The 19,697-nt window shown below is 40.6% G+C and overlaps 1 protein-coding gene across 1 annotated transcript; it reads left to right on the top strand.

Moving 5' to 3' along the window:
* The first annotated feature begins 4,061 nt into the window (after positions 1 to 4,061).
* LOC306839824 (cholecystokinin-like) lies at positions 4,062 to 7,539 on the top strand. Its single transcript, XM_079368730.1, has 4 exons — positions 4,062 to 4,169; positions 4,728 to 4,842; positions 4,967 to 5,122; positions 7,124 to 7,539. Exons 2-4 carry the CDS (start codon positions 4,728 to 4,730, stop codon positions 7,255 to 7,257), a joined length of 405 nt encoding a protein of 134 aa, XP_079224856.1. The 5' UTR covers positions 4,062 to 4,169; the 3' UTR covers positions 7,258 to 7,539.
* Positions 7,540 to 19,697: the final 12,158 nt, after the last annotated feature.

Below are 19,697 nucleotides of genomic sequence, written 5' to 3'. Positions count from 1 at the left end.
GTTAAATGATAAAAAATAAATTACGACACTTCCCGTCTGCAACCTGTTATAACTGATAACCATAGGCGCATTTTGCTGAAAAACTTCAAGTTATATGATCACTTTTTACCAATTTTATAGAAAAATAAAACAATAAAACCACCTTTTTGCAATATTCATCAAGTTTAGTCCTTAAGAGACCATGATGACTGAAAAGATGCAAAATCATACAGGACACATGAAAAAATGTACAAATCATGGAAATATTTGTCATATAGGTAACACTCATCTCTCACTGCACTGCGGAAGAACCTTCCAGATACCTACCAGATTAACAGCACCCCTGCAACCAACCCTTTTCATAAACTGTTACGTTTTGAGCCTACATTGCTTTTCGTGTTCAAACCCAGAGAAAGTTAATATTTCAATCAAGGTAACGTTGCTTTAAATATGATCATCTGATTTCCAGTGAAACGACAGAGACTGGAGAAAAGAGTTGCATCTGTTCATATAAGCTGATGTTACATGTATGTAGCTGCATGGACTTTACATTACATAACATTATGTATTGTAATAGTACTCAACAATCTCTTAAACTACAACTTGTATTATCATTTTTAATGAGACCTCCAAGAGGCAGAACTTGCAAAACAAAAATGAATAGCTGTTGCTATGGTAACCATCAATGAAATTGCACACAGGTTTTTAACAATGAGTGTTACGTGTGCCCTTTTATACAATTCTGACTCCTTCCACCTGCAGCTGTAAATTGTTGGCTTTTACTGCTCTTTGCTCTTATTCTAAAACGCGTACGTTTTTTCTTGTTTGCTCTAACCAGGGTGCCTAATGTTGATAGACTCAACAATTGTTTTCATTGTGCAGAAACTTGACTTAGGCCACTAATATTGCACTATTTATGTTGTTTGCAATATATACCCTTTTATCAGGTCTTCAGTATGGACACTAGTAAAAAGTATATTGATTTGGTGTTGACATACAGTACGGAATTCACTGAATAAGTTTATTGGCAGAGTTATGGTTTACATTCTGTAACATATTTTTATGTATGAGTCAGTCTCTTTATATATACCATCAATATTATGTGAGCACACTGATATTCCTATAGACACGAACAGATGGGTGTACAGTATGTAATGTTCCTGATGACATGTGGCTCCTGCTGAGTTTGAAATTGGAGCACAGCAATTTACAGAAAACCCTGTTCACGTGTGAAGATATCAGACACAGATCAGAAGATTTAAGCCATCAGGTAACTGAAATACGTGAAAGCTCTTTAAAGTCTATCTTTTAGACCAAATTCTCCTCTTGGACCAGTCTTGTATTTGTGAGCATTAGGAATTCCACAAAGAGATACATTAATAGACCTATGCATTATTTAGCATGTTTACTAACTATATGCCAAAGCTGTGATGAATGCCTTTAGTCTGGGGCCCGTCACTGTCTCTCTCAGACCTAGAAATCTGGCCCTAATTAGATGCTTTCTAAGCATTTAAGCACTTTGGCTATTGCTCCAGATGTGTATGTTACTTAATACTTGCTTATTATAGTTGTAAATACATAGTATCTTTATCATTTATTTTATTCCTATATATGCATGCTCTTCTTGTCTTTTTTTCTGCTGCAGAAATAGAATTTCCCCAATGGGGATCATTAAATGATTATCTTATTTTACCTTATCAGACATTTAGACAGACAGAGGGTTAACAGGACAGATGCATTTTTTGCTCACCTATGTAAGGGCATGAGGGGATAATCATTTTTAACAGGTTGCCTTCATGTCTAAAACTAAAATATACACATACACACTCCAAAGAAATGACTAAGAGTATACATATCTCAAGTAGAGAGACAGACAAAAACTCACAAACACACACATTTCACACACATGCATCCCACCCACACCACACGGTTAATTAATTCTAATTTGAACGGCCGTGGCCTCACCTCCTACACTCTTGCCTTCTGACGATGCCTGGAGAAAACTTTACCGCAATCTCCAGTGAGCAAGAAAGATAGGCAGACTGAGGCAAAGTCATGAATGTGAAAGTAAGAAGTGCCACAGTGAGTTCATGTGTGTGGAGAGAATCATTGCACTCGAGTGACAGCTGGGAGTTGGGTAAGAAAGTTCGGGAAGCAGCTTCAACAAGCAGACAGAGGTGGCTGGATTGACTCATTTGGGACATAGCAGGAAACTATAATGTGAGGTCAATTACTGCATAAAACAGGAACACATCCAGGCCAGTTAGTGTTATGTGTCAATCTGCAGATATGGATCCATCTGAACAAAGCAACATTTCCCGTTTGAAAGAAACATTCAAGATGAGGTGTTTTACTTTTTTGTCACCAGATAAGATATTGTACTTTCAGTGAGAATCTTTGTCAACAAGATCTCCTTTTCGCATCTCTGCTTCAATGTAATCACACTTATAAATGGTGCCATATAATGCCAATGCAATCAATCTGTTTTTTTGGTATAGTGCTAAGTTATAATGTTGTCTCGAGACATTTTACAATGAGCAGGTAAAAAGACCTTACTCATTGTTATGTTACAAAGACCCAATGTTAATCCATCATGAGCGTAGCACTTAGCAACATTTAGCAACATTTAGCAAAGTTGAAGTCAGCTAGAAATAAAAAATTGACGTCTTTTTTTTTTAACTTATCTCTGAAATATCTGGGCTCCAACTGATCTCTAACTTATATTGATTCATATTGAACAGTCATGTAGAAACTGATGTTAGAGACCTCCACTCGAGCATCAAGGAGGTGTGGACAACAGGAACACAAAGATGCAAAGAAGAAATCCTTTCTACATCTTATCCAATTTCCTTCGATCTCATTTTCTTAACAATGAGTATGGTATCTTACCTGCTCGACATAATACTTCAATAAATTGGCACTCTGCAGGTAATGATGGCTTTATAAACATTTAAACAATAAAAAGTGACACAGTTGAATGTGATATTGTTTGGTACTTAATTGGCATCCAATTTAAACTCATTTAGATTTAATTGAATATGAGTGCTCAAGGAATACGTGTCTTTTGAATATTATTCATTGTGTGTGTGTGTGTGTGTGTGTGTGTGTGTGTGTATCCAGTTAGCTTTCCATTTCAGATCTGTCACATATCTTTCCTCATTAGTCTACAGCAATTCAGGGATGTCTCGATCCCCCCTCTATCAATCTCCTCTGGGCGTTATCCTCAGTTAACATCGTCACTGATGCTACATTTTTCTGTCCACATTATCTCAGCAGGTACAGACAGCTCCGGTGCTTTTGCAGATATCTTAATCCTGACACGCATCAGTCGGCTGTCTGTCTCATTAATAGAAACATTAACTCACAACAGCTGATCGATACCTATTGACCCAGGCTGACTGATTTGCTACACACCTGCATGATTGATGGGCTGGTTAATCCTGGGTGGTTAGAGAGAGAGAGAGAGAGAGAGAGAGAGAGAGACAGAGAGACAGAGAGAGAGAGAGAGAGCAGCACGGGGAGAGGTTGCAAGGTAATAGGTGGAAGGTGGAGATGTTTCAGTTTAAGCTCAGTCACCTGTTAAATGAACAAAACTGAATATCCCCCCTTTCCGCCCACTTTTAAGTGTGAACATGAACTGACATCCAATACACACACCCACACATGCTTGAGCACACAGACACCCACAGTATTCCCCCCCAAACACATACACAAATCGATTAGACTGTTCAATTACTGCACTGAATACTGCAAAATAAAGAAATTATTTTTATTTCATCAGTATTTATAAGCTTTACTTTGAAACAAGAAGATGCGCTCTGCTGTGCAAGACACTAAAACAATCTTTTACACAGACATTATTAATGCATGTCAACAAGGCAGCCCCTGATATGGAATTATCATGATGAACAAACAGACAATAAAATACGTAAGGATGGTGTACTGTCGTTGAGCTTGTAGCAAATTCACACACATTAGGCTTGCAAGCACACCGAGGATTACACAGGATGTACGCTGAGGCAACACACACACACACACAGACACACACACACACACACACACACACACACACACACAGACACACAGACACACATGCAGGGAGTATAAAAGGGGCATCCTTCCCACTCAACAGAGAAGTGCTCTCCTCACTCTCACACACTCGTCCAACGTACTAACCCTCTTTTCTCAAGGTAAGAATTTTCCTTTTTAAATTATCCTCGAGATTGGATATGTTTACATTTAGGAAACCAGTTTTAACTCAGGGATTTTGTTTCGTTTTGTTTTTTTGTAAGAATTGCAGTCTAGTGATTTGAAGTTGTTAGTAACGATAGTTAAAGATTGAAAAGAACACTTTTTTTTTTTTTGCTTGTTTTTATTCCACATCGTTAATTTATTTCCTGAGATTTTCTCCCGAAAAAAAAGTAAAAATGATAAAACTCTTCCTGCGTGATACACTGGAGTCAGTTTAAGGGAGGATATGAAAATGTATCTATGTTCAGTGTGTTGACTACTGTGATGCCCCTGGATGACAGTGTGAATCCTCTTTTTCTGATTCACACGCCTCTTCTGTACAGTCAGAACGATCGTTCACTGTGAAAGAGTGGCCGTCTGGCAGATGGTGGATTGTCTGAGTTGTAGTTTCTAACGGTGACAGTCGAGTCAGGAGAACGCATGCTGTAAACCCAGACTGGATCCATTCCCAAACACCTTTTCATTAAACTTTATCTTTGTGTGCCTCTGTGTTTTAGATGACTGCAGGCTTGTGTGTGTCTGTCCTGCTGACAGTCTTGTGTACGAGCTGTTTGGGGCTCCCTTTCTCCTCCCATGTGGAGGGCCAACGCTCCATTGCTGCTCCTTCTGAAGGTAAACATCACCACAGGCAAAGTCAAACCCATACCAAACACCAGAACTTTCATTAATACAACAGTAAGTTTTCATCTTTTGACATCGAATCTCTTGTGTGTCTGTGTTCGTCTTTGTTGAGTAGTTCTCCTCCAAGCTGACTCTCAGACCATGGGGGAGACCCACGTCCTACACAGCCGCTCTGCCCCCCAGCTGAAACCTCTTCCTCTGGCGGAGGAAGACGCAGACTCTCGAGCCAATCTCAGTGAGCTGCTGGCAAGACTCATCTCCTCTCGGAAAGGTGTGTGTGAGGATGAGCATTTCTGTGTGTGTCTGTCCGTCTCATTAGTTTGAATGTGCTTTTCTGTCCCTCTTGTTGCACCTGCAAAATCTTAGAGGACACGAGAGGTTGGCTGAGTGTTTGGCGTCAACTATATAACCAATAAAGGTTCATTTTCAGAAACAAGTGCTTCACCCTTCCATTCTCCTCCCCTCAGTTTTGCTAATTACTGGAAATCAGTGCACAGCTTGCTTTGTAAAATGAATTAGTGGCTCTGAAAAGCTTTTGTGGTTTTAAAGAGCGTGTATTAGCGTGTTGTCTTCCGGCCCTTCTGCTTATACCATCGTACTTCTAATTTTTTTTTTTTTTTACCCCATCCAACTCCCTGTTGATTTTTTTTCTCTAAGATTCCAAGAAAACGAGCCTCTACCCTGTTCTCACATGTTTCAGCATCCTCATCTCTCCAGCTCACGCTGTCAAAACAGAACAGATTTCGCCCCAGCTCTCAGAAATGGACTTCTACAGCGCAATCTCTGTTTGGTTAACCACTCACAGGGCTAATTTAAAGAGCTGAGCCCAGTCAGTTAATTGTTGGATTCAGATGGAATTGTATGCATCTTTCGCTGTGATTCACAAATTTAAAAGGAGGAATGTTCACTATACTAAACTATCAGTTTCATGAAAAATTCGGCTTTGTCTGAAGTTTTTTTTTTTTCATGTTAGACATAAAACACAAGTTCACATGTTCACATCCACACACAAATGCATCAGGGTTACAGCTGCATGTATACATTCAAACTGTTAAGTAACATAATGCTTTGCTAGAAGAACAGAACATTGCATAACAGCCTCAGAAACTGCAATCAGACAGTGAATTCAATAAAATGTTAAAGGGCACATTAAAATTAATAAGCTATACATAAGGGAACGTACATCTAAGTATCCTGCTCCATCGTGCATGTTTGTTTGTGGGAGTCTGTGTTCGTGCGCTCGCTGTTCACTTGCATGTTTCGGTGTAGGAGGTGTCGTTGTCGAGCCTTCTGCCGCCAATCTTCTCAGCACACCAGGGAGGAGAAGCCCTGTGTTAATGCGCGTGTGTGCTTGTGCACGACTCTGTGCGTGTGTGTTGCGTAGGAGGATGTGGGTGGAGTGAAACAGCATCTCTGTGTGCGCTCGATTGATTACCAAACAGATAAAGCAGTCCTGCTTTTATTCACTTTAAATAAAATATCTGACATTCAAAGTAAAAAATCAGGAGGTCAGAGTGAGACAGGGCAGGAAAATATGAGGGTACATAAGTATCTTCAAAGTGTAGATGCACAATTGCACACATGCATATTAATGAAATACATGCATGGACACACAAGCAAAGAGGGGGTAATAGTATGTTGTCGCTCCACTGTCCTTCTGATGTTGGTTCATTTTGTACTGTGCATGTCCGTGTGAGAGGGAGAATAAATGAGAACGAAATAATGAGAAACAGATAATTAGAATTTCCAAACCAGCTTCAAAGAAAAAAAAACAGAACAAACAAATAGTAACAGAAAGTTTAAACCAAACATCATCAACCATCATGTTTCATGTTTTTCAAACATTTCTTTTCTCTGGAAAGTATCAGCAGCAAAAAGAGACAGTAAATTGGATTCAACTAACGCTGAACTGCCATTTTGAATCTGCTAAGAAGCGTGGGTCACTAACATATGAGTGAATGATATTAGTTGTTCAATAAGAACATCAATTGTGCCTGAACAGACACAATGAAAAATCCCCCAGAAAATGCAATTCAAGTCTAAATGTCTGTGATACTGCAGAATTTAACATTTGCTTATAAACAATTATCTGATTTTCAAACTCTGAAGGTTTCAAACTACCTTCCTCCATCTCAGAGTGAGCCAAAAGTAAAGCCACGATCCAACAAAGTTTTCAGCCTTTCATGCCCTCTTTTCTCTGAGGAATACTAATTTCTTCCATCTCTCTGTCTCCTCCACCCACGCATTCTCCTCCTCATCCTCCCCACTTCAGGATCTGTGCGCAGAAACTCAGCGGCAAACAGAGGCAGCGCACTCAGCGCCAACCATCGGATAGCAGACAGGGACTATTTGGGATGGATGGATTTCGGCCGCCGCAGTGCAGAGGAGTATGAATACTCCTCGTAAAGGGAGACCACCCTTACGTAAGGGCACATGAGAAAAAATACACAAGCTGGCTCCTCTCTGTCTCACAATAAGAGTCTATTTAAGATGTATTTGTTGTACATTTGTTTGTAAAACTGTAATAATGCAATATACATATGCCAAATTTTGCAGAAAAGCTCTCACTGTCCAAGGATGATTTGTCTCTGGTTTTCTCTGGTTTCTTTATTGTTTGGGGTGGGGAGGATCGGGGTGTTGTCAGGGTCTGTTGAGAGTTACTGGACTGAATAAAGATTGAAAATATCACTCTCTACCTATCATTTCTTTGCTTTGATCTACATCTATCAACGTGTATATTATTAACATTTATTTATTTAGTGTCAAACATAATTGTCAAACTGTCTAACTTACTGCTATAACCTCTATTTTAATGTCTGATTTGTAATGTAGCATTGCATGTTATAAACTCTAACACAGGGCAGACTATAGGGATGACAGCAAATTCTAAAACACAAGAAAAGATAACCTCTCACTCAGATGTCATCTGAAACAAATCAGCCTCTAACACACGATGAAACGCTTTAAGACTCTTAGTTCTGGTCCAAATTTGATCAACATTTATAAACAGAGTTAAGGTTGGGGTTAGATCTTTTTGTAGTCTTTTATTCTAAAAAAAAAAAAAAAACTTCACCATCTCATTTGTTCTTTTTTTTTTGCTTCCACACTCCCTAAAATCAACCACAATGGTTTTGACAACCAATACACAGAGCGTGACTGTTGGGAAATTGGTGAAGTTTAGGTGAAATACAGAGAGGGACACTGTTGAATACATTTTCCACGCTCTGCCCCCTGTGCACCAAGTGTCTAAACAACACCATATTTTAATTAATCTTTTTTGACAGAGGGGACAGTGTTGACAGTTTTGGGTAGGGTGTCTCACCAAGGGGATTTGTTGTTTCATGGCATGAATCTGAAATGATTAAATTTCTTAAGGTTTTTTATTTTTTTGCATCTTTTCTACAGAGCAAATCAGAGGGGAAAAAACTGGATTTGGCAAGAAGATGTATACACTTAATGGATTTACAAACCTCAGATGATCTTAAATATGGATATTTGGAAGACTTAATTATCCCTCCAGATCGTTAAATAAAATCAAATGGAATATAACATATACTGTACATTGAAATGGAGACTTGTTTTATTCTTCTCTCTCTTTTGATGGTATCTAATGATGATGTTGTTTTGCCTACACTGAAACTGACAACATTGTTTGATTGTTAATATATTTAAAGATAAAACCTCAGTCTGCCTACATCAAGAGTAAAGAGTCTACCATGGGATCTTTCATCTACTTCTAATCTGCCTGGTTGAGTTTCTTTTGTACATAAAAGAAGAATGTGGAACTTTTTGATCCAGTAGGTGTCACCCCTTGAGCACCAGAATAAAACCAAAACAAACTGCTGTTTGGTACCTCTACCATTCTTAAGTCTTCTCTCTCCTCCAGCAACACACCTCCAACCCCCCTACAGTCAACGTTGCACAAAAGAGTTAATCCCAAGAGACTAACAAAATTGTCCTTTGCTCTAGCTGCAATTGCCTGTGACCATCATTGTTGTGTAAGCTGCATATTTTTTCTCTTTAGCACACTTGAGTTAGCGTAGCTTCATATTGCGTAGACATGCAACATTGCGTAGTCTTCTTATCTCTAGCCCTTGACTAAAACTTTGATATGCTTTTAAATAGGGAGAGGAGTCGGCCTTCCTGTCCATGTAAACACAGCTCTGAAAACAACACAGCCAGCAGGACTTATATGTCTTAGCACTGTTCCAATCAATATTAACAGAATATTAGATAGATAGATAGATAGATAGATCGATAGATAGATAGATAGATAGATAGATAGATAGACAGATAGATAGATAGATAGATAGATAGATAGATAGATAGATAGATAGATAGATAGATAGATAGATCGATAGATAGATAGATAGATAGATAGACAGATAGATAGATAGACAGATAGATAGATAGATAGATAGATAGATAGACAGATAGATAGATAGATAGATAGATAGATAGATAGATAGATAGATAGATAGATAGATACAAGGCATTTGTTACAATTTGTTTTATTTGTTACAGTGTCTGTATACTAACATTATCATATACATTACATCATACATTTGTTGGGAATTTTCAGGAGCGAATATCTGACCAACGGTTATGTTGGGTTTTGTGAAGTAAAATTTGATTGTCAAAATAAATTAATAATTAAGTTTATTTAATTATTAATCTAAATCAATAATTGTTATTAAACTGCGTTTAATAAACCTCGGGGCACCACCCTGTAAACAGGGAACAATCAAAATATTACCAATATCAGTCTCAAATTATTTAATTAAATACCAATATCATTAATAATTAATAATCCGTATTTAATTGAAGGTGTGAAATCCGAACACAAAGCCCTTTCACCCAGCCTAAGTCACAAAGCAAATTCACAGTGATCACAAACAACGACTTTTTAAGATATAATAGAATTTATTTAACAAAGCAACATCAAGTAAATCAATGAAACCCAATCAAACAAATAACCATCATAAGCCAAACTACAAGTAACAAACAAAACAAACAAGCGTGGCACATGTGTGTGTATGTGTGTGTGTGTGTGTGCGCGTGTGTGTGAGAGAGAGAAAGAGAGAGGGGGAGGGACAGACAGACAGAGACAGATCAAAATGGCGACGACCACGAGCGGTCACGTGATGGCGGACACAGAACGTGATCTACGTTTCTGCAGCATCTGGAAAGCCACAGATCTATGTGTGTGCGTCTACCGAAAGGTGTGTGTGTAAAGGCGAGAGAGCGAGAGAAAACAACGCACCTCAACAGCTCAATCTCGGACTGGAGCTCACCACAACTCAGAGCACAGTTTACGTCGCGTACCAGAAGCTAGTGGCCGGATTTGTATCAGACGGCGTTCACACTAGTCTTTCTGATAGTGAGTCTATTACCCGGTTATGACGTGGGAGCTCACAGATAAACACACGAGACACAGCGGCACAAATAAGGAGAACAAAAGAGATTTTACTCTGGTAAAATCTAAGACACAGTGGTCAAACAAAGAGAACAAAGGAGATTTTACTCTGGTAAAATCTAAGACACAGTGGTCAAACACCAAGCAAATATTATCACCGTTTCCCAATAATAACTCAGTTATTAAACACACTCTCTATATATAACTGCCCAGACCTAGTTAAGCCTCACTTGTAACCGTTTGTCCACGGTTGATGAAAGGAAGAAAAGAGGTTCTGGAGCGGCCTTTCTGCAGTTGTAAGGTGATGGCGGTGCGTGTCCAGTGGGGTTGAGCAGGGCCGTCGTGTCCTCCGTCGAGCGAGGTGATCTCCGTGGGTGTCCTTTCTTTAGAGGACGGAACGAGACGTAATCCTTACAGTCTCTCTCAATACCGTTTTGATACGGGAGAAATAGAACGCTATACTTCTGAGATGCGTTCAAGTGGATGATCTAGGCTCGGAAATTAGGACGTCGGTGTGCTTCAAGGCCTTGGATCAGCTGCGCGCCAAAACTTAAACAAAGAGCAGCGTGCTGGAAACAGGAACAGAGTTGGGTATCCTCGGACGTCGCCAGACGACGTTTGAAAGAGAACAATGAAGCATGGCCGGCTTTATACCTCCCAGACTTCACACCTATGTGTTAGGTGTGGCAAAGCATTCTGGGAGTACCTGCAAGGCATGCTGGGATGAAGAGTCTTTTGTTGTAGTTCTCCAAACGACACAGCCTGAGCTTTGTCATTCTGGCTGGACCCCAACATCCCCCCTGGCCTGAAGAGCGGGATGCAGGTCATGGTCTTCAGGGCACTATGGGCCACCAGTCCACGTGCTTTGGAGATACTTGTACAAAAGTTAATTTGGCAAACAGTCCATAAATTCAAGAGGCATTTGGTCTGGGCAGGCATTGAGGCAAAGTCTGGGCAGACTGTCTAACTATGTCTAATGCTAAACATCAAAACATAATCAGACATTAGCGAAGCTTTGCTGCTCAAGGTGCATTCTTGGACAAAACACATGAAACAAACAAACAAGAGGAAGAGAGAAAGAGAAGAGTTTCATGTGTAGATTTGTAGGCTAACTCCTTGACTGGGCAGGAGAAAGCCTGTGTGTGTTTGTGGCATGTCAGTGTGTAATGTACATGTAGAGTCTCACTATGGGTGTGAGGCCACAAAACAAAACAAAACAACAACAACAAAAGCGTGAGTAGAGTTACTGGATTTTGAAATGGGAGCTACTCACGCCTCCCCAATGTGGAGTCAGAACCTGGTTCTTTGTAAGGGCTGGAGGCCTGACACTGTCTTACCCCATCTATCACCCCCCTCGGAATTGTGCTAGTCATTTCACTGCCGAGACCTGCTTCCTTATGAAGCTCTTGGGAACTCTGGTTATACCTACCCTTCTGACTTAGGCTTCGGCCATCCCGAGAGTTCCTCTTGGGAACTCTGGTTATACCTACCCTTCTGTCTTAGGCTTCGGTCATCCCGAGAGTTCTGTTCAGGTCTGTCAGTGATTGACTCCTCAGGCTGGAACCTACCCTACGGCTGGCTCAACCCTTCACCCCCCTGGCTCTGTCGTCTTCTCTGCCGGTGACGTGGTCTCTTGGACTGCTTCATAGCACGAGGCAATTTGTTGCCTTCAAGTGCTACGTCACCTTTGTGACGCTCAGGGTGTATGTGTGGGAACCTGCAGGTAGTAGGAGAGGGCCTGCTGTAATCTCTGCCTGAGGGGGCTGAGATGTCACCCCCCTTCCCATGGGGTGATTCAAACCTGTGAAGGTGTGAAAAGGTGTGACAGCTGTCAATATACTGGAGCGTTTTGTCAAAGGGAGGGGCTCTACAGTCAAAATCTTTCTGTTCAGGATTGACAGGGGGAACAAGACTTTGTTTAGTCATTAGACTAACCTGGCTGCTCGGTTTTCTACTGAGCTTTTTCAGCAGGGGCGTTTGATTTTTTAAGGGGCTTGGTGCACGATCAGAGTCGTATCCTGACGACGTGGCTCCCTGAATTAATTCAAACGTGTCTAACACCTTCTGCTTGGCAGTTTGTCGGTGCTGACAAAGAGATTTGTTCTCTTTCGGCAGGGATTGGACCTCTGGCTGAAGTGTCTCCACTGAGGCGCTGACACTCTGTCTGGTCCGTAAACCATGAGGAACAGCCTGGCGGGAGTTGCCCGAGTCGTCTGAAGACTTTTAAGTCCTCTGGTCGTCCAACATGTCTGTCTCCTTCCTCCAGGGATCTGGTTCAGTATCCCATCCTGTGTGTAGGGCTTCCTCAGCTGGCGTGGGGGCTGCGGTGCGTACCTGCTCCTCCTGAATTCCGGGTACCATGACACTTTCTTTAATTCGTCTGGCTGACCTGCAGCTTTCTTGCAGTATATTATTCTCCTCCTGCAGGGCCTTGCATTCGACTTGCAAGGTCTTAAGTTTATCCTGCCTCCTTTTGAAGCCGTCCTTTAGGATCTGGTTATCTTCTTGCACCTGGGCGAGCTGTGCCTGGTGTCTATTTTGCTGCAAATATGATTTGCGCTGGAAAAGGAGGAGAAGTTGGCCGAGAACATTCGAAGATGTGTACTGTGGTTTCCCCGTTAGATGAGTCATATACTCAACCAATTCATTTAATTTATCTTCGCCTGTGCTGAGGGTGGAGGAGTTCAGACTGTTGACCTTTAAAGGGACATGGTTTAAACCTGCAACTCCAACCTGAGGGGGTGGATTGTGTGATCCACAGGGGGCCTTGGTCCCTGGCTGCTGAAGGTCTTTCGCAGACATTCTGTCTTTGTTGGGGGTGATCTTGGCTCGGGGGTTGGCCTGGTCACCTACCTTTCTCAAGGTGTTCTTACAAATGCTAATTAAATAGCTGTTCAGGTTTGAAATCTCCTCTAAGGAGCGGTGTGTCAGACCAGCAACAGTTTCTTGTGGTGATGTGTGGTGGTCTGATCCAAAAGGAGTCTTAGCTCCTGGCTCACAAGAAGTCTTGGTGCCCATGTTAATGTGGTAAAAACAGAATACCTTAGTGGATTTCTGTTTGTGAAGCTGCAAGATAAAAGTCAGCAGGAGGCAATTCTGATCTACGGTTCTAAACCGGATCAGTGCAGTCTGTCCTGGCAGCTAGGTGCGAACATTCACACCTCAAGTCCTTTTGAGGATTGGGGGAAGACACACCTCTCAGGCAGCTGGCTCTGTAACAATTTTAAAGTTACACTCCTGACTGAACAAATGGCTAACTTGTTGTCTCCAACAACAATAAGCACACAAAAATTATTAAACTACTCACTCGTCAACACGCAGCAGCACAACTAACACACAGCTTGATGTTTGCTTTGCTTTAAAAACAACAAAAAGTAATCTCCCAAAGAAAAGAGAATTTCCTTAGAAGAATCACTTCAGGATAAAAAGTTTGGATCACTGCGAACAAACAATGTAACAAAGCTGGTTTATTAAGGGCCTCACACGGGGCACCATTATGTTGGGAATTTTCAGGAGCGAATACCTGACCAACGGTTATGTTGGGTTTTGTGAAGTAAAATTTGATTGTCAAAATAAATTAATAATTAAGTTTATTTAATTATTAATCTAAATCAATAATTGTTATTAAACTGCGTTTAATAAACCTCGGGGCACCACCCTGTAAACAGGGAACAATCAAAATATTACCAATATCAGTCTCAAATTATTTAATTAAATACCAATATCATTAATAATTAATAATCCGTATTTAATTGAAGGTGTGAAATCCGAACACAAAGCCCTTTCACCCAGCCTAAGTCACAAAGCAAATTCACAGTGATCACAAACAACGACTTTTTAAGATATAATAGAATTTATTTAACAAAGCAACATCAAGTAAATCAATGAAACCCAATCAAACAAATAACCATCATAAGCCAAACTACAAGTAACAAACAAAACAAACAAGCGTGGCACATGTGTGTGTATGTGTGTGTGTGTGTGTGTGTGTGTGAGAGAGAGAGAAAGAGAGAGGGGGAGGGACAGACAGACAGAGACAGATCAAAATGGCGACGACCACGAGCGGTCACGTGATGGCGGACACAGAACGTGATCTACGTTTCTGCAGCATCTGGAAAGCCACAGATCTATGTGTGTGTGCGTCTACCGAAAGGTGTGTGTGTAAAGGCGAGAGAGCGAGAGAAAACAACGCACCTCAACAGCTCAATCTCGGACTGGAGCTCACCACAACTCAGAGCACAGTTTACGTCGCGTACCAGAAGCTAGTGGCCGGATTTGTATCAGACGGCGTTCACACTAGTCTTTCTGATAGTGAGTCTATTACCCGGTTATGACGTGGGAGCTCACAGATAAACACACGAGACACAGCGGCACAAATAAGGAGAACAAAAGAGATTTTACTCTGGTAAAATCTAAGACACAGTGGTCAAACAAAGAGAACAAAGGAGATTTTACTCTGGTAAAATCTAAGACACAGTGGTCAAACACCAAGCAAATATTATCACCGTTTCCCAATAATAACTCAGTTATTAAACACACTCTCTATATATAACTGCCCAGACCTAGTTAAGCCTCACTTGTAACCGTTTGTCCACGGTTGATGAAAGGAAGAAAAGAGGTTCTGGAGCGGCCTTTCTGCAGTTGTAAGGTGATGGCGGTGCGTGTCCAGTGGGGTTGAGCAGGGCCGTCGTGTCCTCCGTCGAGCGAGGTGATCTCCGTGGGTGTCCTTTCTTTAGAGGACGGAACGAGACGTAATCCTTACAGTCTCTCTCAATACCGTTTTGATACGGGAGAAATAGAACGCTATACTTCTGAGATGCGTTCAAGTGGATGATCTAGGCTCGGAAATTAGGACGTCGGTGTGCTTCAAGGCCTTGGATCAGCTGCGCGCCAAAACTTAAACAAAGAGCAGCGTGCTGGAAACAGGAACAGAGTTGGGTATCCTCGGACGTCGCCAGACGACGTTTGAAAGAGGCAGAACAATGAGACATGGCCGGCTTTATACCTCCCAGACTTCACACCTCTGTGTTAGGTGTGGCAAAGCATTCTGGGAGTACCTGCAAGGCATGCTGGGATAAAGAGTCTTTTGTTGTAGTTCTCCAAACATACACAGCCTGAACTTTGCCATCCTGGCTGGACCCAACACATTATACAAGTATCCAAGGCGGCTATGAATACAGTAGTTGCTAGTATTACAATTTTGAATTTGAATCACAATCACAATATCAATAAAATGCTATAGTATTGCTGTAAAGTGCAGTCATGGTTTAAAGAAATGTAAGAGCAGTAATTGCACGAGGAAAAACACAAAAATATTTATTTGTTGGTCCCTGGGCAGCTTGTACTTCCAATCAGATGTGAGAAGAACAAATTCCTCCAAGATAGGACGACCAGAGCTGGCCAAGCTCGACTTTGCTGTCTTCACAATGTGTCTATCCCAGATATCTGCTTTGTGCCAGTTATTTTACTGGCTATTTTAACAATACTGGAAAGACTATTTTGTTGTGCACTGAAAGATTCTCATACCATGAGATAAAAGAAACGATTACAATGTATGATATTGGGGATGTTAATGATTTTGCAGTATGAAGAACGTGAAGAGAGATGTCTGATGCTGAGGAAAAGGGACATCTGTACAGCCTCACAAAGCGTTTGGAAATACTGATATCGATTGAATTATTAAAGCAGGCTCAAAATAAATCTTTTTAATTGCCTTTGGCTCCACTCAAGACCATAACAGCATTCAGAGAGCCAAGTATGTTTTGGTGAATTGAAGACATGTTGTTATGAGAAAAATCTGTGATTAAAATTCTTCAGGCAAAGACAGCAGAAGAGAACCGATGACGTGGTATTGACGCTTGTTGTTCGAGCTTACATGACATTTCGTTCCTTTTATTTATGATTTTTATGAAAACAACAACTCTCAAGAATGCCTTCAGACATGCTGCTAGGTTCAACTTTTAGGACATAGTAGTAAAGGAAAGAGGTGGAATCCACAGTGGTGTTGAATTGTGATGAAGGAGGCCATTATGCTGCTGCTGGCCCCGTGTGTTAAGTGAAAGATGTGTCTGTGTGAGTGAGAGGTGGAGAGAGGGATCGATGAACAAAGCAGGCTTGGTGAATAATTCAGAGAAGTGGTTTTAGATGCCTTGGGGGAAAAAAGAGTGTTTGCTGTGTGTTTATATGTTTGTTTGTGCGTGTGTGTGTGTGTGTGTGTGTGTGTGTGTGTGTGTGTGTGTGTGTGTGTGTGTAAGGCATTGAAGTCATCGGCTGAAACTGGGGTCGCACTTGAATCAGAATTGTACAGGGACTTGAGATTCTGAGAGGGCCAGGGGGATCGACTCAAACTTTCTGTTTAAAGGGCTCGGGCTCAGCCGTTGGGGTTAAAGGCTCTGACAAGGTTTAAAGTCTTCTGTGGGACTGTGGGTTAATGTCCCCTCAGTGTCTGTGTCAGAAGATGTACAAGTGTGGATAGCTATACTTAATTGCAAATTATGCATAAAAGGTCAAAGGACAGCTGAATGAATAGCCTACAGCAACTCACGGGGAATGATTTGAACACTGATACATGCACAAGTGCTCTGGTGTTCAGTGCTGATGGGAAAGCCGCACTCTCATGAAAACACAGTAATATACTGTAGCTCTAAAGAGTGTGGCTGTAATGAAGATCCAGAAACAATGACGAGCAGATGGTCCTATCTCTAACGCTTCTGGACCATCTATAAAACTGGCTTTAGAACAACAGTACCTGTCTTTTATTCCCTGTCCTGTCCATCTCCAAGTTTCTATTCTGTAACTTCAAGCGGCTTCAGTCAATTCAAAGGCTTTAGACTGGCATCGAAAACAGACTAAATTCTGCCATTAAACAGTTTCTTCTGACTTTGATGCTCCCTGTAAACAGTACAATTCCAAGCTCACAGAGATCAATACTTTTCCACATAACACAGCAGCACATGTTTCAAAGATAGTTAGCAATCCTCAAATTCTTCTTGCTAACACAACAGGCGAGCTCAAGGAAGTTCCATAAACCCTTCAAAGAATTATCTTGGACAGAAGGATTAACACATAAAGAGAGAAGAAGCTGATATTTAATATATGTTGGCTAAACTAAAACAAACAGATAACTAGCATACTACATCATTTTTTTTAGGATTCTACAAGTAAATGTAAAAATTGCATTGGCAGAGAGTTTTAGAAAACTTGATAAAAGTAGACAAGTTAAAATACACAGCAAAACAGAATACAATTGACCAGTTCTAGAAGATTCTGCGGTTTCTCAAGGCAGTAGTAAGGCAGAGCATATGATATGAAAATAGACAATTGGCTGTCATTAGGGTCATTGCATTAATGCTTTGCAGCTGAAACCATGTCATGTCTTGTTGAGGTGTTTTTAAATCAATCAATCCTTATTTGTAAAGTGCCAATTCATAACAAGTGTTATCTCAAGACACTTTACAAAAGAGCAGGTAGAATACCTTAATCATTGTTTCGAAGGATTTATCGTTTACATTCTTTACGTTACATACTTCCTTGCCGCTGAGATAGAGGTCAGAGCATACATTCTTCTTCTTCTTCTTCTTCTTCTTCTTCTTCTTCTTCTTCTTCTTCTTCTTCTTCTTCTTCTTCTTCTTCTTCATGCTACTGTCCATGTATGAAATGTGTTTGGAAGTTTGGAATAGGTTACCTTTACCAAGGTTAGCAAAGTGTGATGCAAGAAGGTATTATTATTCCAAAACGATAAATATTTTTTTCATAATTTTCATTGCAAAAGTTTGACGTCAGAGTCGACTGCAGTCCTGAGACAGGTCTGGTGAAAGTCATGAATAATCTCCTAATCAGTTTTGACAGAGGACTTCTCTCTGTACTTGCCCTGTTATTTCTTGGTGCAACATTTAACATTACTGACCTTTAAATCCTGTTCCTGAGAGTGGAACGTGTAATTGGCATTAAAAGAACAGAATTAAGGTTGATTGAATCCTATTTATCAAGTCAATCATAGTTTTTACATGTTAACAATAAATCATCTGCTTAAATTATTTATGGAGTACCCAAGGTCCAATACTTGGATCAGTTCTGCTCGCCTCATTATTTCTTCCACCTGGTAAAATTATGGGCCACTTTTGTGAAGCAGAACTGGCGCTGCAGGATGAACCGAATGCCAGGTTAAGGTGCCTGATGCTGAAACACTTATGCAATTAACACTTAATTATATTTAGGCTGCTGAGAGACATACACAGAGAGCTCATCTCTCCTCCTCCTCCTCCTCACATCTCTCTCTCTCTCTCTCTCTCTCTCTCTTTCTTTCATTCTTAGTCGTTTTCTTTCTTTCTCAGCACATCCAATGTCTTCCCAGTAGTAAATTAGTTTCTGTTATAATTTTCTGCCCTCTAAAAGGACGTCTTTTTATTTTTTACTGTTAGAAATTAGATAGCGTTTGTAGTCATTTGGAACAGTAAGAATAAATATTAATTGATTGATTGGAGAAACATGAAATACAGACAGTTACAGTAGTGTAATGCAATAAGTAACAGTGTATCCAGGAATTAACTGTTACAGGTCAAATATTATGACATCAAGACTAATATGTGTCCCTAGTCGGTCTCCAAAACCCCTGAATTATGATAAAGTCCATCCTCTTGATCTTCTGCCTGCACCATTCATGCGCTCAAACAGGCTGATTTTCCCTGTAGCATAACAGAAAGTCAGTAACTCCTCTCCCAGGTTGGTGACACTCCTGCATTGTTTGTTTATATATATATATATATATATATATATATATATATATATATATATATATATATATATATGCTCAGATCAGACTCTTTCTGTGTCAATAGCTTTAATACAAATGAGCTGTTTCCACCACATTCCCTGGAAGGGGATGAGCCATGGGTTCTCTTGCTCCGTTCTCAATTGCTAACAGCTGTATAACAGCTATATATATATATATATATATATATATGTAATATTATATATCATTATGGTACCCGAAAAACACCAGTGTCAATGTTTACAGTGAAAAGACGACTCCGGGATGCTGGCCTTCAGGGCAGAGTGGCAAAGAAAAAGTAATATGGGCCAAAGCACACAGACATTGGATAGAGTAAGATCTGAAAAAAGTGTTATGGACAGACGAATCTAAGTTTGAGGTGTCTGGCTCACACAGAAGAACATTGAGACGCAGAACAACTGAAAAGATGCTGGAAGAGAACCTGACGCCATCTGTTAAGCATGGTGGAGGTAATGTGATGGTCTAGGGTTGCTTTGGTGCTGGTAAAGTGGGAGATTTGTACAAGGTAAAAGGGATTTTCAATAAGGAAGGCTATCACTCTATTTTACAACACCATGCCATACCCTGTGGACAGAGCTTGATTGGAGCCAATTTCATCCGAGAACAGGACAATGACCCAAAGCACACCTTCCAATTATG

This window comes from Symphodus melops, assembly GCF_947650265.1.
Source record: "Symphodus melops genome assembly, chromosome: 18".
Classification (NCBI taxonomy): Eukaryota; Metazoa; Chordata; class Actinopteri; order Labriformes; family Labridae; genus Symphodus; species Symphodus melops.
The sequence above is the reverse complement of the archived record's forward strand: the minus strand, read 5'-3'. Positions and strand labels throughout refer to the sequence as shown.

Coding starts and splice junctions, on each gene's coding strand:
- LOC306839824 (XM_079368730.1), top strand. CDS start 4,728: ATGACTGCAGGCTTGTGTGTGTCTGTCCTGCTGACAGTCTTGTGTACG. Junction 4,843..4,966: donor CATTGCTGCTCCTTCTGAAG/GTAAACATCACC, acceptor TTTGTTGAGTAG/TTCTCCTCCAAGCTGACTCT. Junction 5,123..7,123: donor ACTCATCTCCTCTCGGAAAG/GTGTGTGTGAGG, acceptor TCCCCACTTCAG/GATCTGTGCGCAGAAACTCA.